General features: G+C 34.5%; 1 protein-coding gene across 2 annotated transcripts in view; it reads right to left on the bottom strand.

Annotated features, from left to right (window-relative positions):
- The window catches only part of TLL1 (tolloid like 1), a 190,223-nt gene that overhangs the window by 97,627 nt on the left and 66,092 nt on the right, over positions 1-26,504 (bottom strand). Inside the window, exons 2-6 of one of the 2 annotated variants that reach the window (XM_066280266.1) lie at positions 10,908-11,018; positions 7,207-7,287; positions 5,218-5,370; positions 4,584-4,701; positions 545-723 (exon numbers count right to left, since the gene is read on the bottom strand). In XM_066280266.1, coding sequence (XP_066136363.1) covers positions 545-723; positions 4,584-4,701; positions 5,218-5,370; positions 7,207-7,287; positions 10,908-11,018 — 642 coding nt within the window. The remainder of the gene's footprint in view (positions 1-544; positions 724-4,583; positions 4,702-5,217; positions 5,371-7,206; positions 7,288-10,907; positions 11,019-26,504) is intronic. The other variant, XM_066280275.1, reaches the window with a different exon arrangement.

The following is a 26,504-nucleotide window of genomic DNA, read 5'->3' as shown; positions in this document are numbered from 1 at the left end:
ATTTCAATTGCTGAAAATATTCTTTAAAATTTGTGTTTAGGGTAGTCAGGTTTAAGAGAAATCTCAAGAAAACTATTTAGACTATTCTGGATTGACTCATTTCCCTGGAATTTTCTCCAGTTATCCCTGGTACACTATTGATTCCTATGCTAGCAGCACGTTTGATGGTAAACCCTGGACTCTCTCCAAGTCCTTAACATAAATTATAGAAGCTAAGTACAGAAAATGCATTTAAAAGTATTTAATAATACTAATTTATGGTTGAATAGCGTACATCTATTCTTGGAAAACACAGAAGTTTAGAAATAAGAAAGCTAAATCTTAAGGGGGGAAAAAAGTAAGCCTAAAAATCACATAAGACCATTCATTCTGAAAAAAAAAATTACTAAAAATATAACACATCATGAGTATTTTTTAATCAAGCAATATGTTGATTCTATCATATTAAAAAAAATAAAAAGTCCACATTTTTAAAAAAGTTAAATGGTAAATAATACAAACAGAACTTAACAGAAGTTCAGTCAACCTTAATCCCAATTCTCACCTGGCTGTATGTTTTCTCTTATGATGGTTACATGGTTATCTCGATCTGGTCGCGTGTGTTCATGCCAAAAGCCTATCACATGGCCCAATTCATGAACAACAATTCCAAATTTATCACAGTTCTTGCCAATGGAGATTGCCTGAGGCCCATTGCCCCGCCGACCTACATAGGAGCAGCATCTGGAATAAAGTAGAGAGAGGAGGTGGTGGTGGAGAGCACAGTGCTCCATGAATTACAACATGGTGCAACTTTTGTAAAGAACTGTGATGAACTATCAAGTCCAGACAAATTAAGAAGCAGAACAGCCTTTCATTAATAAATATGGCTAATTTGTAGTATCCTGGTTAATTTATATACAACAAAGTCTCTAAACAATCACTTGAAGAGCTTTTGTACTAACTCATATATTAGACATATGCCTTAAATCATTTTTAGGGTAGATGATAAATTAGAAAATAAAACACAATGTTGCTTAACGTGCTAATATACATACAGTTAAGCTTAAGACTTATCAACTCATATTTATTTCTAATATAACTTTTTATCCTCACAATCCACCTAAATTATTATATTGATTTGTCAATATGGTTATCTGGCAATAATCCATCATTTCAGTATTAAACATAAAAACAAAGTTTATTTTTCCTCTTCAAGAAAAACAGAATACATTTATTTATGAAAAATTTTAGTTAATCAAAAAGGAGAGTATTTTTCCTACTCATGGGATAACATTTTTAAAAAGAAATTTTTAAAAGAAGAAATCAACAGAGGAAAATAAGTTTCACAAGGTGATTTAACTAAGGTTAACGGTTAACCAGTGGGGAAAAAGAAATGACAACCGGTAGAATGATGAGCTTTTTGAGGCTGTGCTAAGTGGTCAGGCCTACATTTATCATGACATTCTATTTTACATGAAAGAATTTCCTGGATCCTCAGAATGTGAGACATCTAGAGTATCTTTCTGCAAATATTCCTCAATGTATTAATATTTACATATGTTCAATGATGATTTCCTACTTTAAATATAGGTTTCATTTATTCGTTGTGTGTCCGTGTGTGCACATGCATGTGTGAGGGAATGCATTAGTGCACACACACGTGTAAGGGTGGCATGCAGGAATACCCACGTTAAACTAAGTTTTAAATGGCATAATAATGAACTCCATTTACATATAGAAATAAAATAATATTTAAAACTTCGATAGTAAACGTCTACAATAAAATAGCTTATCTATAGAATCACCACTCTAGAAAGCAATAGAGGGCAAAAAATAATTAGTGTTGAGTAGCAGGGACTCATGATAGACCAGACACCAAATATTTGTTCTAATTTATTAAATTAGAAGAGAAAATTGCCAAAAATGAATTGCGCAAATGATTAAAGGGAATTTCACTAATTTCAATTTCCAGAATAATTATATTTGATAGTCCTTTTGATTGTTCACAAATGCATTATCATTCTAAATGCTTCTGCAGGCTTTTAAATAACTAAATATTTTCATTTACACCATGCCAGTTAGATAAAAAAATTTTGACTTATTATTTGTGAATCTATTGTAACAGTTAATTAAAGTTAATGAATTAATAATAAAAAGGAAAAGAAAGGAAACAGGTAGAGGGGAGAGATCAGGGCCTTGTGCTTTTGCTCCCAGAGAGTTATTTTCCTAATAGCATGTTATAATAGTCCAGACATAGTTATTTATTACATACCCAATAGTAAAGTATTAGCTGTATAAAAACCACAAAATTTGAAGATTATGGAGAGATTTATACTGAAATATTTGCTGCCATGTAGCAATAGTAACAAAACTAAAATAACTGATGATTAGGTAGTAACTGAATTACCCACACTGAGTCATTCTTACTGCTTATATTTAGAGAATAAAGTACTGTGCAAGTCAAAATCCAGGAGATAGTAAAGAAATGTGGTCAATTTATTTAATATCAAACACCTTTTTTTTACTATAATTTTACCCATAGCCCTTTCCAATAAATAAGATGGGGTTCACATGGAAAGCAAAAATACATTTCACATTGATTTTCACAACGATCCTGTGAAAATATAAAAATGTGGTAGTTTGATTCCTGACATATTTATTATAAAGTTATAAATTGTCTCAGCTGAGTAATACAGGCTCTTTCTTTTACTTAGAGGAAAGCCTAAACACTTACAAAAAAAATCTATCTAGTATGCTCCATGATTTTCACACACATGAAAACAGATCTCATCTGTTACTACTGTGCCCACTATTCACTGTACCCGACCGAGCCTTGCAGTCTTTGCTGCACCTTGAGCCTGCAGACAAGCTCTTGCTCATGGCCTTCTGACTGCCTGTTCCCTCTCTCGGAACTCTGTTCTCCCAGAGATCCATATGGTTCATATCACAGATATCACAAATGCCCTTCTGCCCACTTACAGTGCTTTACTTTTTGTCCTAGAATTAAGGGTTTATTAAGACAATTTATATTTCATTTCTTTGCATGCATCTTTCTGTTTTCCCTCCCTAGAATGTAAGTAAGCTCATTGTGGGCACACAAATTAATTTGCAATGATTTGACAGTGGCAGGACATGGCTGTCAGCATTGAATTTACTGACCCATTGTAATCATTAAAGCGACAGCTCCAGGCTTGTGTGCCTACTGATGGGATGCCATGTAGCCAGCATACCCTGTCAGGTATTCTCAGCAAACAAGCAAACAAAAATTCAAACTGGATTTAAACAAATATTTAAATATAAGTTCCAACAAACTGGAAATACAGGAAAGAGGAGTTTGAAAACTTTCACAATGAAATCTTTTACAGTATACAGCATTGCTTGAAGAACTGCAGCTATGCTAACTTGGTTGGATTATGGGATTTGTGGAGAGATGTGGTGGCCGAGGGAGCCCCAGGCGGAAGCTGTGGTAAGTTCATGGCATTCCTTAAATGTTGTATCAAAGAATCTGAACCATATTCTCAGGCTAACATTTCCCAAAATTGTTCTGGGACACTGATGTATGTTTTTCACTTTTCAAAGGGTGACATGGGTGTTCCTTTTTTTAAAAATAAGTTTAGAGAACCGTGTTATTCTCTATTCCTTTCAATTAGTTGAATATTAATAATATGCATTAGCACACTGCTATAGAAATATCTATCGAGCCCTGGCAGGTTGGCTCAGTGATCAGAGTGTTGGCCCATGCCCAGTGTATGGATGTCCTGGGTTCAATTCTTAGTCAGGGCACACAGGGGAAGCAGCCATCTGCTTCTCTACCCCTCCCTCTTCTTCTTAGCTCCCTCTTCCTCTCCTGCAGCCAGCGGCTCTATTGGTTCCAGACCCGGGTGCTGGCGATAGCTCGATTGGTTTGAGTGTCGGCTCCACACGGGGGTTACAGGATGGATCTCAGTAAAGGTGTATGTGGGAGTCTGTCTCACTACTGCCCCTCCTCTCACTTAAAATATATACATATATCTTATCTATCTATCAAAATTTCATGCAGCATTTTCACAAATTAGAGAATATTGTTTTAGAGATTGTTTTTATTAACATTGTGTAAAAAGCAAATCCAGAAAACATCACTGTAGGGGGAAACACTAAAGAATCTCAAAACATGTGGCAGCTTGCTGTGACCAATATTTTGTGAAGATAATTCTCGTGGCAGTGAATTGGTAAGGCAGCACAGGAGAGCAGTAGGAATGGGCCAGGTGTGAGATGACAAAAGCATGAATGAACCAGGGCACTGATGAATCTTAGAGGAAGCACTACAGGTCACTAGACAATGATACGAAAGTTTCTAACTTGGGTGAGTTGGGACATAGGCAATGCCATCTTGTAGTTAGAACACAAGGAAAAGCAGCTGGGTAGTGCAGGAATGCACTTGACATGGACGCACAAAGGTCTGTGATCAGAGAATATATCTACTTAAAATAGAGTATTTTCTTAAGTAAAATTCACACTTTCTCATGGGCTAAAAACTAAGCATATGTTAGGAAATGAATCCTATGTGTGGATTTTTTTTCCCCATTTCTAAATTTACATAAGTCACTCCCAGTTCTACTCACCCACAGGGCCTGTATGTGAATACAATGTAGCTCTCTTCATCACTTCTTTCAATGAAAGTCACACACGTGTGCTTTTCCCAGTGCCTCATGGCCTGCTTGAACATGGCTCGCTGACTGCCTGGAAAGATGGCACGACACTCATCAAACACTGTCGGCCCCAGAGAGAGGCTGCTGCAGGCGGACTCCACTACCCCGAGTCTGGCTGGGCAGGTCAGATGCCTCCACTATCATCAACCAAAGTATACCAGCTCAGAGCACCACAGTGAGCCATTGTTAGGAATGGACACTCACTTTGTAATCAGAAGGTTCAAGCTTATTATCTCTACAAATATGTGGGTATAAGGCCCTGTAAATGAGACATACATCCTTCCTATCAGTTGAAGAGAAATCAGCTTCTAAACATAATGGACACATTTGAAACCCAGTTTAAAAGCCAGAATAGTACTTGAGACTATTAGATCTCAAGACTAAAGATATTTTTCAATTACAAGACATTCTAAACAACTGAGGTGAAGGAAGTATTTCTCTAGTTTGATTTAATGCATGTTTTATAGATTAATATTCTATAAAAGTACACTCTTTGCATGATAATTATTATTCCTTTATCACAACAGACCCTCTGGGACTATCTTACCAGTGAAGTTGCCTCCTATAACATAAGGAATAACGCCTCCAGGCCATATACGGTCAGTTCTTGATGTAGCAGCTCGGGGAACCCGGTTTTTCTCATTTTGCCCTGAGAATTTTAGAGGTACTTTTTCTTTAACTGTGTTGTTTTGCTCCAAGCCTGCAGTGACATTTAAAAGATTCTGTGAAACAGAAGTCCTCGGTCAGGGAATCATTTATCATTTACCTCTTAAAGGACAAAAGTTAAAATGTCTTATTTACATATTTGTATAAGCAAGCCTGAAGTCAAAATGTATTAAAGGAAAGCTTCATGTATATTACAGCCTTGAAGAAAGTACTAAAGTATGTCATGTCAAAATACTATTTCTTAAAGCTCTATGGGAAAATTCTAATGAATTTTCATACAACAGCCTACAGCAGGAAGAAATCAGGCAAACTTTGAAGGTCACAGACAAATTCTTTTATCTAAGTATTCTGCTTTCCTTGATCATTAAAACATTCACCAGCAGAACAAAACACATTGTTTAAAAAGTCCTATGATATTCAAACCTCTTTTTACTCCTGCTAAATCCTTAATCCTTTTTTCAGGATTGATATTCTGTAGTACAGGTTAAAATGATGAATATTACATTATAGACACAGTAAATGAAATGTTAAGACAGAGAGTCTCAGCGCTGTGGGACATGGGTTATCTCCATTCCGATCTGCCCTGAGTTTGTGCCCAGCTCTAAGCACAGGTCAACATCAAATGCAGTCGTTCCGGAGCATTTTTCAAATCTGTAAACGGTAACTTTTCTTGGTAGCCTTTCATAAATTTTTGTTACTAAATTTAGATAACTTTTCATTCATCTATCACTGCTGGCCGAGTATTCTACCAGTAATATACACTTTAGACAAAACAAATATTGAATATATGACCCCAGGCCGGTGTTCCTAATGTTTTTTTTTTTTATTTTATTTTTCAATTACAGTTTTCATTCATTCTTTTGTTTTAGTTTCAGGTGTACAGCATGTCTTTAATATGTGAAGCAAAGCATCTTTGCTTGGGAAAATGAATACTTGAAAATACTTTCAAATATTTAATAATGAACCATCAATGTAAGGGATGTTAAAATACAAACTTTGAACATACTTTTGAAAAAACTCAGCTCTACAAAGAGGGAGTTAATAAATTCAACACCATAAATAATAACTAGTTATAAAACGAGAGGGCAGTTTTGCTGAATGTGTCTCTATATATCATTTCGGAAGGGTCAAAAAAGTTTCAGCTACTTTTTTTTGTGGCAGAGACAGAAAGAGTCAGAGAGAGGGACAGATAGCGACAGACAGGAAGGGAGAAAGATGAGAAACATCAATTCTTCCTTGCGGCTCCTTAGCTGTTCACTGATTGCTTTCTCATATGTGCCTTGACCGAGGGGCTACAGCAGACCGAGTGACCCCTTGCTCAAGCCAGCGACCGTGGGCTCAAGCTGGTGAGCCTTGCTCAAACCAGAAGAACCCGCGCTCAAGCTGGCGACCTCGGGGTCTCGAACCTGGGTCCTCCACATCCCAGTCCGACGCTCTATCCACTGCGCCACCACCTGGTCAGGCTCAGCTACTTTTTAATCTAATAAATCAGTTTGTCTATTTACTTTAAGTGAATTTTATTTCAAACAGCCATGATATTTTTCATTTGATTAAAACTGATGTAGTTCCATGCTTGATAAAAACACCTTAGTGTGATAACCAATATACTGGAAATAAATATCAATGATAAAATAAATACCTAAGACATTTTTAAATAAAAGGCTGAAAATAAGTAAGCAAAACATTTCATTTGTCCCAAATTAAGTTCTAAAAAATTTTCATCAAATATCAACTAACAAAATATTTAAGGGACTCTTTCTTAGCATATATCCTTCACATACTTTGCATCATAATGGCAAACTGAACTTCTACAAGTATAATATTTACTGTACATCAAGTCAAGCGTCTGCAACTTTAAACATTGATATACCAGAGCCAATTCTTCTTATCCTGTCTATAAGTTGGTAGAGGGCCCCTCGCTTCTTTGACATACCATGGTCTCCATATCCACCTTAAAAAATAAAGGAAAATATTTCAATTAAACACTGTATTTTAAAATTGTTATAAATAAGCAAGAGTAACAGGCTACATTTAATTTCACTAAAGGACATCTTTTTTCTTTTCCTTTTTATTGAAATTATTGGGTTGTCACAAGTTAACAAAATTGTAAGTTTCAGATGCACAATTCTTCAACACATCATCTGTACACCATATTTTGTATTCATGGCCCCAATTTGGAAACCAGTTTTTATGTATTTTGAGAGAGTTAGAGTCATGAATATCCATAAATCTCAACAGAGGCTAAAAATTATACATTAACAAATTTGGGTTACTAAAACTAAGGCAGTAGGGGCGATGCAGAGAGCAATCTAAATGACTTTATTTGGACATCATGGAAATTGAGTCATCTACTGATAATTTGAAACATTTTTCTTCACTGTGACCATGACATCACATAGGATGACAGCAAGTTGTTCTGCCCAGTGGACTGCATTCTAGCTATTTCCCCAATGCAAACTAAATATTTTCAGACGCCAAATCAGCAAACGGAAATAAAAACAGAAAACCAAATGTACAGTGAGTTTTTTCCCAAAGCTATGATCAATTCTGAAATACTTCTAAAAGCATGTCATCTTATAGTTTTAAATAAATTTTGAAAATTAATTTCTATAATTTATAAAATACCAATAACACATAATTAGAAAAAATTCACAAGGTAAGAATCCAAAAGGATATTCAATGGCAAAATATCATGTTATGCTATGTAATTTATAAAATTTACAAAAATAGATATAAATAATTTTATAACCAAAAAAGGTAGGAGAGGGTCAAAATAATAAATTATGTCTTCTTGCAATTTTAACAACAAAAACTAAAAATGGTAGATTCCGGTCATAAGTCAGAAAGCAGATCATTTGACAAAAATCAAGTCCTCTTATTCTAGGGCTTTAATAAAAACATTCTTAATTTTATCTCATTTTCATTCTTGAATTTCTAATAGATATCAAAGAAGTATCAGTAAGCAAACAACCAATATGACCAGTAATGATATCAGAACATGTGCAAATGAATTCATACCACTAAGAGTGTGGCTCATGAGTCTCTTTGGGCTTAAACTATGAAAGAGGACCAGAAATTCATGAAAACAGCAAACTGTCCTTGGACTTTGAACTATTGCCTCCCAAGATATGCTTTTTCCCTTTGAAATTAATACTGAAACTTAATGATCTGGATTAAGCTAATAAAAAAAACAATAAAAATTATTACCATATAAGCCCTTATAAGGTAAATAAGTGAGAGTGCTTGTTTGCTGCCTAAGATTCTGTTTAATTATCTGCATTACATGGTCACATTTTTGCTGTGCCCCTTGAGAAAAATTTTTGAAGTTTTTTTATCAAACATTTTAGAAACATGAGGTAATATTGAAACATTCATTCCTAAGCAGTTACAAGAAACATTCTTAGAAAATGGCATCTACATGGTTAAAGTCACCAGTATGTAACAATCATATTTCATATTCCATAGGAATAAAACAGGTTGTGAGAATAAAAGTCTTAGTATTAAGATAATTAGAATTAGAGTAATTAAACTTGAAAAAAATGTTTCTAGACTATCAAAGTGAATGTTTTTATATTTAAGAATTTTTAATAATTTTATAGCCATTAAAATAAAAAATTCTGTATAGATAGTTCCCCGAAATAGAAAAAAGAATTAATAAAATAGGTGGTTATTTATCACATATTCTAAAAAACAAAATAAAAATATTCAAACTAAATAAATATTTATGGGAAAGACTATATATTTTTAAATTAGGAAATAAATGCAATCAATTCAGCACAAACTAAAAAGAAAGGGAAGAGATGGAGTAAAAAAATAAAATAGGATAATTTTTCATTGAAATTCAACTGAATAAAACAAGGTACTTTTAAACATGTGCATCTTTCTTATCTAGATTTAGAATATATGTTTTTTTATGATTGACAGTATAATCTATCTTATGCTATTTATCTAAAATAATGGTATTTTTCTCCCAACTATTACTATTTCAGGCTTAACTATAAATGAAATGACAAAATTAAATAGTGCTGAAAAATTTTAAATCACAAAAAATAAATGCTCCCAATACAAAAGGAAGCAATGGGTTAAAGAAATGACCTGAATAAAGCTTGAAGCTAACAAAAATTTAAATAAAAAATGACAATCCTACACATCTAGGATTTGCTGAGTTGTATCATTGCTCTGTTGTCCCAAATCCATTGTCTCTGTGGCCATGTTAAGTGTGAGACAGCACCTGGAAAGCTGTCAATCAACATGTCCTACAGCATGTACTATCTGTGATTACACTGCAATGCAGTGTTCCTCCTGCATTTGTGTATGTGTCAGAAATGGCTGTCACTACATATAACAAAGGTTAGAGTATAATATTTTTAAAGTAGTGTGTTATAATTCTAAATAAATCCTAAGTTTTATTATCTAATATGTTTCCTATATGTGATAGTGGTATATTAATTATATAAGGTAACATCCTTATTCTTAAGTGCATGTTAAACAACTCAATATCAAAATGCTATGTTGTTTGCAATTAATTACAAAATGTTTTATGCACACTTATACATGCATGTGTGCACATATGCAGAGAACAAATATGATAAACAATCACTGAATCTGGATACTATTGTGTGGGTGCCTTGTACACTACCCTATCAACTTTTCCATAAGTTTGAAATTTGTCATAATAAAAAATTGCAAAAAATGTAAATTGGACAGAGATATCAGTTTATAGCAAAATGTCTAAGTCTAATTGTTGTTCGTTAGATGCCACAAATAAACTATATATTTTATTTTGCATAAAATAAAAGAAAATAATAATAGTATTGGGTATGAGGGATCAAAAAGCATAATACTGAATACTTTTTTTAGTTATAATTACAAAAAGAATTTTTTAATGTTGCAATTTTCTTTAAGTATAATACAGAATAAAGATCATAACAGAATAATATAAAGGATTTTTAAATTTTAGTAAATATATTTTAAAATGAGAACCCATACAACCTTTTACATATGACAAATATCATACAGGAACAATTCAAAAGTCAACTACAATTGAAATTGTCTTCTGGGTTTTCATAAAAATTATATAAATAGGTCAATTTTTTCAAATGTTTGTGTATAATTATTCTATGAATAATTTACATTATGCAATTAAATATTTGCAACTGCAAATGGGAGGCAACTGAATTTAAGGGTCATGAGTATGAAATCTGGCCTTCCTCAGAACTGAAGTATAGTCCTGACTCAGACACTTTCTGGCTATGTAACAATAAGCAAACTTTGTAACCTAAACCTCATTTGTAAATCACAGTTATCTTGGTATCTAACCTCTTGGGGTTGTTATAAGGCTTCAAAAAGTTAATATCTCCAAAGCACTTAAACCAGGCCTAGTATATAGTAAACACCATTAGTAAAATAAAAACTATGAACAAATCTTTAATTTGTAAATAGATACACTTGTTTCTAGGAAATCAAAATTGATCAGAGAGACATTAAAAATAATCCAAAGAGTATTTATAACATTTTAAGAGTATACTTTCTTCTAAATGAATGCAAATTGAAACAAATAATCAACTATACCTGTGGTATGTCCAAGTTTTCCAAAGGGGTTCTGTGTAAGGTCAATTGTCCTATCAATTTGAAAGATATGTAAGTCTTCATCATCTAAGGCAATATCACCCCAAAACACGGCTAAAAAAGAAAAGTTTAATTAAAATGCAAACTATTTAAAAGCAAAATCAATGCAAACAAGGCTCATTCGAAAACTAGTATAACAAAGAAAGTGACCTCCTTATATAAATATATTTGAGTCCAAAACTGATTTTAATCAGTTGCTTAGTAATACCAAATATAAAAATATTGTAACTTTAGGAAACAGCAAACTTAAGAGAGAGAATAAATTAATTATGAGATAGTAAAACATCAACAAATGCCCTTAAAATTCTGGGATATTTTCTTAATCCAGGTTTACAAATTTTCTGTTTAAATTTGCTTTAGATTTTTCTTCTACAAAACCAAAAGAGTAGAAAAATACATGAAAATTTAGAAAGTGACAAAATCCCTGTCCTTTATAGAATTCAAACCTTAATAGTTATAAATTTTAGCTATAATAAGCAGTTAATAAAATTAGTTACTTTATGAAATTTAAACTTTAATCCTGAGAGCTATACAGGGGGTCCTCGGGTTATGACACAGTTTGGTTCCTATGACAGTGATGTAACCCAAATTTTGGTATAAGTTAAGGTGACCAACTTTTTTACAATGAAAAGGACAAAAATAAATTGAAGAAAACAATATCATAAATAAAAGAAACGTTTTATTCATTGCAACAATAATACACTATACTATGATAAATGCATAATAAAAACATTTGCAATATTTTATATTGTAATTGTGCTTACATGCCTATTAATTTTTTCCACTGCGCCAGCGCCTAGTCAGGCTAGATGTCTATTAATTTTTAATAATAGTTGTAAGAAAAAAGTACTCATTTAGATACAAATACGTCACATCACACACAATGGATTGACTCTGCATCAATCGAATATGGGCATTTACAGATTGGTCTTCCAATATCAAAAAGGAAGACACTGTTCGAGGGAGGACAGAACTTACAAAAGAAAGACTGTCCTCCCTAAAGGAGGACGATTGGTCACCTTATAGTTGAAACATAAACGGAACACTTGCACTTTTGACAGTTCAAAATGGCGTAGGTAAGTGTACTGGGGGACGCCACCTCCCTCGCTCATATGCCGCATTACTGTGCATTCTTCTGCAGCGTGCAACCAAACTAGTTTGCCCACATAGTCTGTAAGTATGATGCTAACGGTGTAAGCCAAAACACTCATGTCTCAATTTTTTAAAGTTTTTATGGAAGTGCACATTATGAACTCGAAATGTCATATATCGAGACTGTCATCACCCAAGGACCCTCTGTACAATGCTTTAGGCTTTGAACAAAGATTTATCATATAAAATTATTTACCTAGTTTATTTCCCTCATAAAATACTGATATAAGATAAAAAGGGACTAGGTTTATGTGTAAATCCAGAAAGGAAGAAAATAAAAATTAGTGCGGTATAGGTTACTAGTTCAACACACAGAAACAAATTTTATTAGAATTAGAATTCTCTCGTTAACCCTTCCCTTCTGCCCTAATGTCAACAGAATGGCAGTCTGTAGAAGTAAAGAGATGCTTCCTATTTTTTATTATCATTGAAACAAAGTAATGAAAAGTCTGTAAAACAGTTTATAGCACTGGCTAAGAGGTCAGTCTTGATACCTAAAATTGAAACCAGATTCTAATCAACTTCACACTCATGCAACAAAAATTTCCGATGCTCCACTTTTCCTAAAGCCAGACATCTCAAGAAATAAATGGCTTGCTTAAGTGAAATATTTTGCTATTATATAAAAGGCTTGTTAGTTTTCATAAAAAATAAATTTTGCATTGTCTTTTCTTTCAAGATTTTATCATACTTTAAGGTAAATCCAAGTTTAGGAATTATTTAAATCTTTTACCACATGTATTTATTATGCAAATAGTTGTGGGCATTGACGGGCAGTGACTCTCAGCCAGGCTCTTCTGTTTTTTAGTGCTGGGGGCAACTAAAGACACTAAGTTCTCCCGCATTAATTTGCATAGGAATCACAGTGGTTCTGGTTAAAGTTCAGGTTCTGATTAAGGAGGTCTGGAGAGAGGCCTCCAATCCTACATTTTTAACAAGCTTCCATTACTACAAATAATTATTGTTGTCATCACCATTTTTAGCAGTATTTCTTTTTCTGCAAGAATAAACTTTTACTCCCCTCTGAATCAGCTGGTTGACTTGAAAGCTGAGGCACTCAACCAAACAAAATACAATTTGTCAGTGCTACATTTATACAAAAGTGGAATGGTAAAATAAAACTTAAATGTGTTTTAGATTTTTATTTTCTTGTAATGACTTTTCACATTCAACAGGATTTGTGTCTTGATGGATTATAACAAACACAGATCAGCAATCCAAGGATATAACTAGAGGTGGGATTCAGCTGGTTTGCACCAGTTCAGCAGAATCTATACCTAATTTTTTGTTGAGTTCAGCGAACCAGTTGTTAAAATGGCACTTGTAATCAGGGTTCTCTCTAAGGTGGGCACCTGGGCAGCCGCCCAATGTGGAAATCACAAATTTACATTCCTTACTCTTTTTTATTTTATTTTTAATTTAAAAAAAATGTTAAATACAGAGACAGAGAGTCAGAGAGAGGGATAAATAGGGACAGATAGAAACGGAGAGAGATGAGAAGCATCAATCATTAGTTTTTTGTTGCAACACCTTAGTTGTTCATTGATTGCTTTCTCATAGGCACCTTGACCCTGGGGCTACAGCAGACCGAGTAACCCCTAGCTCGAGCCAGCGACCTTTGGTCCAAGCTGGTAAGCTTTGGCTCAAACCAGATGAGCCCGTGCTCAAGCTGGTGACCTTGGGGTCTCGAACCTGGGTCCTCTGCATCCTATCCACTGCGTTACTGCCTGGTCAGGCTCCTTATTCATTTTTAATGTTCATCTGTGTAACAGCATATTCTAAGTGCCTGTGGTAACGTTCATTTCGTCCATAGGTGAAAAAATTGCAAGTGAGGACGCCAATCAAGAAGCAATATGGAAATATCTTAAATAACAGTTTTATTGTTTTTGCCAAATTATTTAATATTTTTCATTAATATTTTAAAACTCTTAGAACATAATCTAGTTCTGTGTACCTCTTTTATTGTTCTTATTTAAGTATTAAATGCATGAAATAATAAACTACCTTTCAGTATATATATTTTTTAATACTTAAAATAATCATTAGGGCAGAGAACCGGATGATAAATTATTTGAATCCCACCGCTGCTTATAATACTTCACAAAAGCAAAAACATCACTTCTACAGGGAGAGAAGGCATGAGGCTAGATGATTCTTAAAAGGAGACAAAACTATTCTGGAGTATATAAGACTACTTTTTATTTATTGCTATTCTGTCTGAACTAATAGCTTGAGAATAGTTATGCGGTTCTGAATATGCCATGAATTGCTTCAGGAGAAAACCAAGTATTTCTTCAAGAACAAGTAGTAATGAGCAACTAAGCCAATTCATTTACATGCAGGTTTGATAGACTCTAAGTTTTATATATCTTTAAATCTTGATATTATCAATAGAAAAAAAAAGACACCTTTGAATTTTCAACCTATTACATAGTTTAAAATACACAATTTCTTTCTGTATAATTTCACACATTTAAAGGTTGTCTTACTTAATTTCTCTTGTAAATCTAAGTGTCCTATTTCTGGATGCTAAAAAATATTTTACTTATGCAGTGGTATAGCATACTGAGTCATGACAATTTATATTAATATGGATTAAGACTTTGCATTATAAGCTAACATATATTTGTTATTTTGGCTCTGAAATATTTCTAATTCTCAAGTGCACCTTGGAGTTTTCTGTTTTTCTTTCTTTATGGTATTTTTTTTTATCATTTTGCATAAAAAAACTAGAGAGAAACAGCTTAAAACTATGAATTATCACTCATTAGCCTCATTTAACACAATGATTTGAGATTGGTGATAGCAGAACTGAAAGCAAAATAGGAAACTGGTTATCCATGACAACATCAGGGAAATGCTCAAGTGCAATTAGGATATTTCCTATCTGGAATTCAGCCTGGATTCCTATGGTCACAAATGGGGTGGGAGCTAACCAATTGGCCAAAATAAAATGTCAAGAAGAAGGATTTTTAAACTACATGGAAAACCACAGGTTTTGTTTTTCTCCTGAAGGCTCTTTGCATTCATCCCACTACAAAAAAAAAATGTTTAATCGGAGACCAAGAAAGACAGAGTTCTTTTATTACAGGAGACAGAATAAACACATTTGATAAAAGGGTATATGGTGAGAATAAGCAGTCCAAGGTTGTGCTTCTCTGCATCCTAACTTTAAATAACGTCTGTTCCACTCACTTTCAGACTCCCCACGGATTGTTAGCCCTTCTGTTTTGAAGCTTGGGTCCAAGGACCAGATTCACAGGGGCTTCAAGTCTCTGATTTCCTAAAAGCTATATGCAAAAACTATGTATGGGCTTATGAACACAGTCACCACATGTTTTGCAGAGGAGGGGTTACCAGTAGATCACATAAAGACTCACTACTACAGTGATACCTTGAGATACGAATTTAATTAGTTCTGTAACTGAGCTCGTAAGTCAGTCAACTCGTATATCAAACTACCAATACTGGACCTGTGCGCCAACGCGCCAACTAGTGGTAGCTTCCCGAATCATGACTCATATCTTGAAAATTCACTTGGATCTCGAACAAAAATAGGGACTGAGTCATAGCTCGTATATTAAAAAAAAAAAAAACACCGTATGTTGGTCTGTTTGTATCTCAAGGTACCACTGTATTGCCAAAAGCAAAGCCTTTCAGTCCACTCAGAAGAAAATATTTGCAAATTAAACACCCTCAAGAAGATGAATATATTTACTTGAATCAATGCTAAGAGATATGATAGCTGGTTACTAGTTGAGACCACACTCTATTAGACAGGTGGATACAAGTCTTGTCCAGTAGAGCCCGAGCTCTAAGACGATCAAGCATCCCTGATTTGACTTCCCCGTGCAGTGAGACACTCCTGCATATCAGTAGGGCTGGTGGCCTCTTGGAGACTACTCTTAAGGCAGCTATGAGGATTCTACTTACAATGCCGAGACCAACTGCCACCAGAGGAAAGACACAACCGACACACAAATTAGTTTCAAGGACCACACAGGCAGTTTATTACTCACAAGTCCTTTTGGCATACCTGGGTACAGCTTAATGGGGCCCCTTTGGCGTGCTCCTCTCGCTGTCCTTGGTCAGAGTGGCGTGGAGACAGTCCAAGTTCAATGTTGGAGTCTGTGCGACTACCGCAGCTGGGAACCCCTTGGCTTTAGTACCTTTTCTGGCAGGTGTTAATTTATGGGATTATCACATTAAGCCACCTTTTTGGGAGTTCCTAGCAGGGAGCCCTTTATATGTTAATCTACCGAAATGTCACATCAAGCCACTTTTAAAATGTTCCAATAGAAGCCACTTTTTATCTATACATAACTTACATTACTTCACACACACACACACACACACACACACACACTAACTGAGCCCCCACACAAAAGGCAGTCTGTCTATCATATCTGTACACAGTAGATTAGTTCCCACCCAGAGGGCATAGCCTTATTCACTTGCCTTAATGGCTTTTAATATTATATCCTAAGTTATTTCTATATATCTTCCATATTTTTTACATTTAATTACTATCACATTATATTACTGTAACAAGTCTCCTCAGTCATTATGTGCAGAAACCCTCCCAGCAACCCTGTGTTCCCAGCTAACCATTACATGTCTCAGCTGCGTTTACATCTGCCTACGCTTCTCTCAGTAATAAGGGGACACACAAGATTTCATAATATGTTTTCAATCATATGATTCCTCAATCTAAATTTAAAAATACTGACCACAGGAAGCATGTGTTGCTCATCACTAAACCCTCACTGCCAGAGGGCCTGACACAAAGTAGGTCCTCAATATATGTTTGGAGGCACAAAAACATGTAAATGAGAAGATACCATGGAATCAGGTGTATGTTGTATATAGCAAAAGGGAGATTAGCCATGCTACATAATTCACAAATTTGCCTAAAGCCCCAAAATACTAAATATTCAACCATTCCAAAGAAGGAATATTTCAAATTCTTTCAGTTAGAGTGGATTACTGCTGTATAGTTTTTAATAAAATCAATTAAGAGGTAGCTGACTTTCTTTTTCATTTGAGTAGTATATACTAAGTGTAGTTATGGGAAATGTGTCCCCTTTTCTCTCACCCCCACACTGATATGCTCAGAAAATTTATACATGACTGAACAGATAGTAATCTTGAGATCTACAGGATTTGGAGAGATAGCTCAAAGATTCAACAATAGCCAAGAGCACTTTCTTATTATACTTTTTCCATATAGAGTTTAAGCTTTCTGCTTTTATTGATATTGGGTTTAGGGAAGAAGAATGATGTCATGTGAAGGCCTGCTCTAGCCTCCAGCATAGGCCTAGTGAAAATTTCCTCAGACAAGGGCAACAGTGAAGGCTCAAAAGTCAACTATTTTTACATGATTGACAATATCTAAGAACATTCCCAAGGAAAAGTAAGATTTGGAAAATTTCCATTATCTACATTTCGGAGACAATGTTACACTACTTAAAAGAAAAAATAATCTTCTGAAGGCATTTCATACATGCAGAATAATTTTTTCTCCCAAGATGACACATGTGAAACTTAATTTAAGTTCCAAGAGTGGTAAACAATTATTTAAAAAATTTAAAGCTCTTCATACAATACAAAAATAAAAATATATTTCTATAAACACTCTCAGATATATTCTTTCAAAAAATAAGAATAAAAATGTTTTGCATCTAGCACATTTCTTTCTTAAATTTCAATAATAAAAAATTATTTGCAGTCCAATTATTTTAGTGGTTGTTCATTAAGAAAGCATCCTATGCAATGTTTTATTTAAATATTTTATAGGACTATTTTTTAAGATGTACATTTTCACTTCTATCATAGACTATCACATAAACTAAACAAAGTCATCTAAACCAGTGGTTTTCAATCACTGGCAGGTGAAAATCACTGATCTAAACTACAATTAAAAAGTGTGCATGAAGTTCACTATAAATGGGGAGTTAAATAAAATGTGTTGCTCATCTTACCTTCATAAACGGAATTGAAAGGTGCTTCTGAGTTACATGACTCTTATCTGGCCCCATTAAAAGATGCCCTTATCTATTAATGCAGATTTTTGGAGCGAGGGGATGTGGTACAATATGAACAGGTGGATACAATTTGGATCACTGGTTATTAAAATAAATAATTAAACTGTCCAAATATACTCCAATGTAGATGCCCCTTCAGAGAACACAGAACTGCTACTGGAGTTAAATATAGTCTTCTTCAATTATTTCCTGAACAGGGGATAAAATATAATCTCAGTACAAAATCAACTGTTCCATATGAAATACAAAACAAGTCAACATGCATATACCATGCAAGAGCAAGGAATATTTCTCCAGAATATGGAGGCAATTGATAACTAGGTCATTTTTCATGATAATAACGAGTTTCAAGGTTAATCTAGATTGATCAATAGATTCTGAACACAGAACACAAGCAGCAAGTTGTCTTTTTAAAATTTTTTTGTTTCAAAAGCAATTTTACATTACGAATATGATTAAATGTTAAATTTTCAAATAAACATATCTTTCTTTTTAAGTCAGAATTCAAAAATTTTCCCATAACAAAAGATCCATTGAAATACCCTATCAATCTGCATTTATAGCCCACAATGCCCATGGATAGAATTTCTCAGGACATTTTTAAAATATCACCCATACCACAAAAATTCATTTTAAACTCTTTGTCTCAAAAGAGAAAACAATGACAGAAAAGAACTCTGATCAAGAAATGTATAAATAAATATTGAAAACCTTTTCGTTCAGCCTATTTTCTGTCAATATAATAAATATACTATAATCAACCACTAGCAAATCTTTTATTTGTAATTCCCACACCATATATCTTAAAACAATAGAGCAAAGCCTTGTTTTTTTCTCCCCTTAGGCCTATTATTGTTTACATTTGTGGCTAATGTAGAAGTTAACCCTGTTTCTTTTTATACTGTTTATTTGTTTTTTTTCTAAGTATTGACACTTGCTCTTGGAGTACATCTTGATGTCTTCCTGACAGTAAGACTGTTCATACATATTTACTACTTTCTATATTCTAGCTATATTTTGTCCACTGGCTGGTCTTCTCTTCATGCAGACAGAAGAATCTATTTTCCCCCACTCCTTTTTCCATTTTTGTTTGGTCTACTGTTATGATAGGTTAAGAGAGAAAATGTTGCATTCCAACCCTACTGGTTATTATTCATCATTGTAAAAGTTTTCCTCTTGGGCCCGAGTCAAAGGCTGGAGTCCTTTTACTTTGGTTAATATCTCCCACTGTACAACCCACAAAAGAACATGTGCCCTGAGAAATAAACTTTACAAAATTCAAAAATGCACTGACATTCTAAAAACTTGACTCTGTATACTGATTTCTATTTCTTCTCTCCAGAGTCTCTGAAACCTTAAACAACTGGGAGGATAACAGAAAGAAACTTTATCCACACCAAAACTAGCAAAAAACCAAAAGATCTGTTATATATCCCTAGTCAATATTATTTTCAACATTTGAACTTTTACTTTAAAGTTACATAAAGTGTAAGTTACACTAATAGCAAAGATGTGGTGCTTAACATTAACAAAGTATAAGGTAGGAAATGAGTAAGATGAGCCTGGGATATGTTACAAACCGGAAAGCAATGGCGTGACAAAAGATTAAAGCGTTGTGTTCATGGATTCAGGAACAATTGAGTAAGCTTCCTCTGACCAAAACTGAGACAATCTGAGCATAGAAAAGGAAAAGAAATAATTGGATTGAAATATATAATCAAATATATTTAAGTCCATTAGTTCACTAATCACACTAAAAAAATTGAGCACCTTTGGAGGATGCTAGGAAATCATCTCATTTGTTTGCAAACATATGTATAAAGAGAAATCAGTTTTACAAAATACCTTGTCTGATAACTAGTGATATCGGAACTCCCTTTTTTCTGAATGGTCTGTTGCCATCTTTTCGCAATTTTTTAAAGAAAGTTTTTCTTATGTTTATTGATTATAGATGCTTCTATATACTCTGGATAATAATTTCTTTTTCTCATTAGAGTACATTCTGGTTTATAGTTAGTTATAACTATAAACTACAACAGTTTATTAAATATGTTCAATTTATATAAAAAGGCATCTTGGTGGATGTATCAGGTTTTGTACAACACAGAGAAAAGAGGAACTCTAAGGACAGTAAATAAGGTGACCAGTGCTAACCTCTGTGATGCTTGTTAAATGTTAACAAAAGACAAGAGGGCAATGTATCAGTAATTACAAACTATGGGGGAAAGCCAGAAAGCTTTTTTGCAGCATAAAAAATGCTCTTGTCTCATACAACCTGACGGCAGGGAAAATAAATAATCTTTAATAAACTTTATTTTGTGTTTTTATTTATTGTTTTTTTAGTGTGCACGCGCATGTGCACGCGAGAGAGACAACAAGACAGACAGTCTATAATCCCATGTTCAAGCAGGCAACCCTGTGCTCAAGCTGGTGAGCTTGCACTCAAGCCTGCAACATTGGGCTCAAGCCAGAGACCTTGGACTTCAAGCCAGAGACCATGGGGTCATGTCTATGATCCCACAGTCAAGCCAGAGACCCTGCACTCAAGCTGGTGACCTCGAGGTTTCAAACCTGGGTCCTCAGCATCACAGGTCGAAGTTCTATTCATTGCACCATCACCTGGTCAGGCTCTAATATACCTTAAAGGCCTCAAAAAATTCACCTGCTTAAGATTAAACTTAGTCATATTTCCGTTACTGTATAGTCCACTACCATGGATTCCCATTGAATTTTTTCCAAAGCCACTGTGAATGTGTATTTTGTGTTTCTTCTTTGGTACATTTAGAAATCAAAGAAAAAAAGGTTTTTTAAAGAATCAGCAATGTTTATAGCATCTTTAAAATATGGTGTTTCTAGAATAAAGCATCTTTAAGCACAAAAGGAGTGAATAAATATAAAAATTATCTGATTAATTATAAATATTCATAGACAGAAGCAGGAACCAAAATTTTTTAAATTTAATTTTTATTCAAAAAAAGTTGTCTTCATGGCCTTAGAATACTCATTAAAAGTTCAATGTTTACATCTTATAAAGTAATGAGACATTCAGAATCTTTCTTAGCTGGTGTATTTCATGTTAATGAATTCTCTTAGAGTTTCGCAGAATGAAAATTTGTATGGGAACTGTGGATTCCTGTAAATCAACATTACACAGAGTAGAATTCTAGCTAGAAATAACAACTTCTCATAAACTTTATATGATAAGAATGTGTCCTAGTGATAATAAAATATACGAAACAAGATTCTTCAAAGATCAGTTAATATTTTCAACATTTTAATATGAAAAAGTCCTTCTAGCTACACTGATGAATAATTTTGAACTTGTGCTCTATAGTTTACTTTCAGGAGCTCAAGAACCCCACACATCTATGATAGGAAGAATAAAATAGACCCACAAGTCACTTGTTAGGTCATTTCTAAAATAAAATAAAATAAAATAAAAAGCAACCAATTTATGACACTCTCCACTATCATTACTTGTATCCATTCAAGGAGATTTTCCATATATTTTTCTCAGAACTTGGCTTACAGACAGATTTGCTGAATGTGGAGCCTGTTTCAATATATTTAACATATATGCAGCATTTAAAAAAATGTGTGTATATATAAGTACTTACAATGTTACACACTCCAATTCTGCCAAATAAAAGTTATAGACAATCTTGATGCTAAATGGCTTAAGGTCCTGATCTCTTTTCAAATAAATGTCCACTGAAACACGATAATAAAGATAAAACTACATAGCCAATCATAAGATTCACTAATTAAACATTTCAATATATTGAAACACAAACATACTGGGAGTGACTAAAGATACCTGGCCAATCACCAAGGCAGAAATTAAAATTTTAAACTGAACTCAGGCTTTCTGGACTGGAATACAATTTAATATTGGCCAAACAAAATTTCCAAGGTCAAAGACGAAGGTCCCATGGTTATCAGAAATCGCTCATAAAGTATTGGAAATGAACCAGAAATAAAAACATGGCTTAATATACCCAGAGGTATAAACTTAAGGGAGAAAGCAATTCTCAAAATATGTTTTGAGTTTTGCTAAACATAAAACATCTCAATGTGAAATTTAATTTTGCCAAGCTCAAAACACTCCCAGGTTCTCCCAGGCTTAGTGCATACACATTTATACTCTTCTTTTCACCACCCAGGCAGCGGTGAAAGTAGCTTTCCAGAACCACAATCCACAGTTCTCTGACCTAAGGAATCATCGTTCCCCATGCAGCTCATTAGACTATTGCTACAGTCATGTGGAGGGAAAAGCTGACTTTTAAGAGATGAACTATAACATTTCTTATCTCCTGGTTAGAAAAAATAAATTTTGGTTGAAAACATTACAGTTTGAATATTTTTCTTCTTCTTTTTGGCTTTTTTTTTTTTACCATTTATTTTATTGATTTTAGAGATACAGGCAGGGAGGGAGGGAAGGAGAGAGAGAGAGACTCCCATAGCATATAGATCTGTTCTTATATGTGCCCTGACTGGGGATTGAACCGGCAACCTCTGCACTTTGGGATGATGTCCTAACCAACTAAGCCATTTGGCCAGGGCTGAATCTCTCTCTCTTTTTTTAATGTTGTCAAACAAAACTCTTTATCTTTTCCTTTTAATCTGTCAATATGGCTAAATTGGATTAGATTTTCTCTAGGACAGAGCCAGTCCCTCCATGTTCATTTTAGTAATCACCATGAATACAACTATTTTGGCAACTAAAGGTCCTCTCACAATAGCCCAAAAGGGTATGTTCTGGTCCTGAAATTGGTAAACACTTCCCTAAAGGCCAGTGAAAAAGTAATGTTTTTCACCATTCACTTGCTTGGTCTATCTATGTCTTGAAGCCTGGAACTGATGAATTAGCAACTGGAGTTAAGCATTCAGAATTGGAACTGGGCCCAGAAAAAGTGTACTTTGAAATCCTCCAGCCTAGGAGCAGTTAGAAGTGCATGAGTCCTTAGGTATAGTATAGAATGGTAGTAACGTAATATTTCTTTAAACACAGCCTCAGAAATTTAGATACAAGCTTTGTGTTTACAAGTTCCATGTTGTGAAAGAAAAGTCAACATGTCCAAATAAATTAAAATTCCTGTTCTGCAAGCAGAATTCTGAGACCACAGACAAGTAAAGCACTGATAGATAGCTTTTCTCTGATGTATACAACTTGGAGAAGGGATGCAAAAAGTGTAGGGCCTACACTTATTTCTCGTAATAACTCTATGAGGGAGGTCTGTCACCCTCTCACAGATTAAAAACATTAAATTCAATGAGGTAAACAAAATGGTCTAAGTTTTGGTAAAGGTGAAATTCAAATCTCAGCATTTTATCATTAAGTTATATTAATTCATAAATAAACCTTCAATGGAAACCAGACAAATTCTTGGAGAAACCCACACAAATTCTATCCATTGCCTTTAAAACTGTTTTCCTTTCCAGTGATATTTTTGCATGTTAGCTTTGTCATTGCTCGCCCTCTAGTCTATCCCACATTGAGTGTGAACCATCTTATTCTGTTGACTCTGCCCTCTACACAACTCCAGTAATTTTTGTTATCTTTTCTAATGTTTCTGTCAGCATGTGCCAGGCCAGGCTCTCATCACCTTCTAGCTGAACTAATTAGGAGCTTTCATATTGGCATCTGACATGCCACTCCACCAGCTTAATCTTTCAGGAACTCTTTTAACATTACTCTGCCGCACAAAACCTTCAACGAATGGCCCTATCCTCCCTGGTAATATTTCTCAAAGTGTGAGCTGCAGACTTTACCCTTAAGAATTGGAATATGTTCTGTGAAGACAGGGCCCACAAATCTTCATTTGAACTAGCCCCTGGGTGATGTTTATAAGCCTCAAAGTTGGTAGACTCGAGCTCTCACAGTGTGGCTTCCTCCTTTGTTCCCGTCTTGTCATTGTCCCATGAACACAGGCTTTGTTCTACCTCTTTGTCTTCACTTAAACTCTTTGCTGTTGCTCCCTCTTCTTGCATTCTTGTACTTTCTAAGATCCAATCTTTCATGCTGTCAACTCTAAATATTGTAATACTTCTTGGTATTTGGGGCAAATGAATACTCCACATCAAGTTCTTAGATGGCAACATAAAATAAAATACACATTTGTCTACCTTCCTGGTAAGTGGATAGCTGACATTCTTTTTCAGTGACTCATGGTAAGCACTGGGAACATAGATTCCTATAATCTACAAGGATATACATCTATATTGGCAGTAAGGTCTCCATGTCCTTCTCTGGTTACATATGGGGTCACTTCTCCAGCCATCGGTATCTACTTCCAAAACCTTTGCTCAGTCTTCTTCTAGATTTCAGATTCAATATGATGTGAATCAGTAAAACTGATAAGTAAGCTTATTAAAAATTCTACTACAAGGATGAATAAGGCTCTGGTTGAAATTCCAAGAAATAAAGTGTCCAATTAACATAGGTTTTGGGGGATGCAGAGGTGGCTGCATATGTGAGTTCTTCATGTACTTTAAGATTCAAAGCTCGCTCTCTAGGGTTAAAAAGCTCTAAATATAACTTCAGATTAAACGGGTGTTGGTAAAATATTTTGTAAAAGGTTTTAATATGTAGAGTCTCTTAAACGTAAATATAAACTTATTAAAATAATCCAAACATTTCTATCAGGAAACATATTAAGTCTTTCCTTAGTCTATATACAATCTCAACATGACAGCTATATTTATATTTATTTTAATTTAACATAGAAACTAAGTCATGGACAAAGTAAAAATGCAATTTTAGAAATCTCAGTGATCTAAAACAGAAATGAGGTAATAATTGATCAACATAGTTTTCACATATTCAAAATGAAAAATATACAGTGTGTTCGTAAAGTCATGGTGCACTTTTGACCAGTCACAGGAAAGCAACAAAAGACAATAGAAATGTGAAATCTGCACCAAATAAAAGGAAAACCCTCCCAGTTTCTGTAGGATGATGTGGCAGCATGCGCGCATGCGCAGATGATGACATAACACCGTGTATACAGCGGAGCAGCCCACAGCCATGCCAGTCAAGATGTGGACGGTACAGAGGAAAGTTCAGTGTGTTCTGTGGCTCGCTAAATTTGAATCTGTGACCAAAGTGCAACGTGAATAGCGGTGTGTTTATAATGAAGCGCCACCACATAGGAATAACATTACTCGGTGGGATAAGCAGTTGAAGGAAACCGGCAGTTTGGTGGAGAAACCCTGTTCTGGTAGGCCATCAGTCAGTGATGAATCTGTAGAGGCTATACGGGATAGCTATCTGAGGAGCCCTAAAAAATCTGTGCGTGAGCCCATATCGAACTGCACTGAATAGGTATGAAACTGGGAGAGTTTTCCTTTTATTTGGTGCAGATTTCACATTTCTATTGTCTTTTGTTGCTTTCTTATGACCTGTCAAAAGTGCAACATGCCTCTACAGACACACTGTATATGCCCCAAATTATGCAAGGGTAGATAAATAGATTTATTTACATTAGGATGATGTAAATGGTGTGGGTATTAAGTTTCTTTTGGGGTAGAAATCACCACATATGAGGAAGCTGAAAATAAGAGACTGAATGAATCATCAGAGTCAAAACTAACCAGCATCAAAGCCAGAAATGGCACCCATATCTGTGTGACAACTTAAAAGTCAGAGCTCTTGGTCATCGTGCCCTAATAACACACACAGGCTCAGACACACTCACATACACGAAGAGATTTTTGATGTCCTATACCAGGTTACATTATAATGTTGTTCTCATAGCATTTTATTCATAATTATTCTCATCACTAACGTACTGTGTGTAACAAACACTAAAGTTATTGTGGTACAGGCATTGATAATGTAACAACTTAACAAGGAAATCCAGTTATTTGCCTCAGATTTTAAAAAACTGATGAAAAAATTGAGCCTTACAGAAATTGAGCCAGCAAATCATCAAACAGATTCAGACCCAGATGGTCTGATTAGATTATGATACCTAACCACAATTACTTTTCTAATATCTTTCTTTTATAGCACTTAATTAATTTTACTGTATATGTTAAGATGTCTCTCCACTGGGTTGTAAACCTTAATTGGTCTCTGCCATATTTAGTTTAAAATCTTGTGATTCTGGCACATTGCCTGGCATGTAGATGTTTCTTATTAGGTGTTAACGACAATACAATTCAACAAAAATATCACTTAACACATGCTATTTCAGTCATTGGTGATATTTTAGTAATGTTCTGTTGGACTGGTATCTCCTTCCATTTCTCTTAACCATACGTTTCCACTTCCTCCGTTGTCACGCTAAATGCACAGCTGCATTGAATCTGTAAACCTCAGAGCCATCAACATGGACACTCA

Source organism: Saccopteryx bilineata, chromosome 1 (genome assembly GCF_036850765.1).
Source record: "Saccopteryx bilineata isolate mSacBil1 chromosome 1, mSacBil1_pri_phased_curated, whole genome shotgun sequence".
Lineage (NCBI taxonomy): Eukaryota > Metazoa > Chordata > Mammalia > Chiroptera > Emballonuridae > Saccopteryx > Saccopteryx bilineata.
Note: the sequence above shows the minus strand (reverse complement) of the source record. Positions and strands in the feature narration are given on the sequence as shown.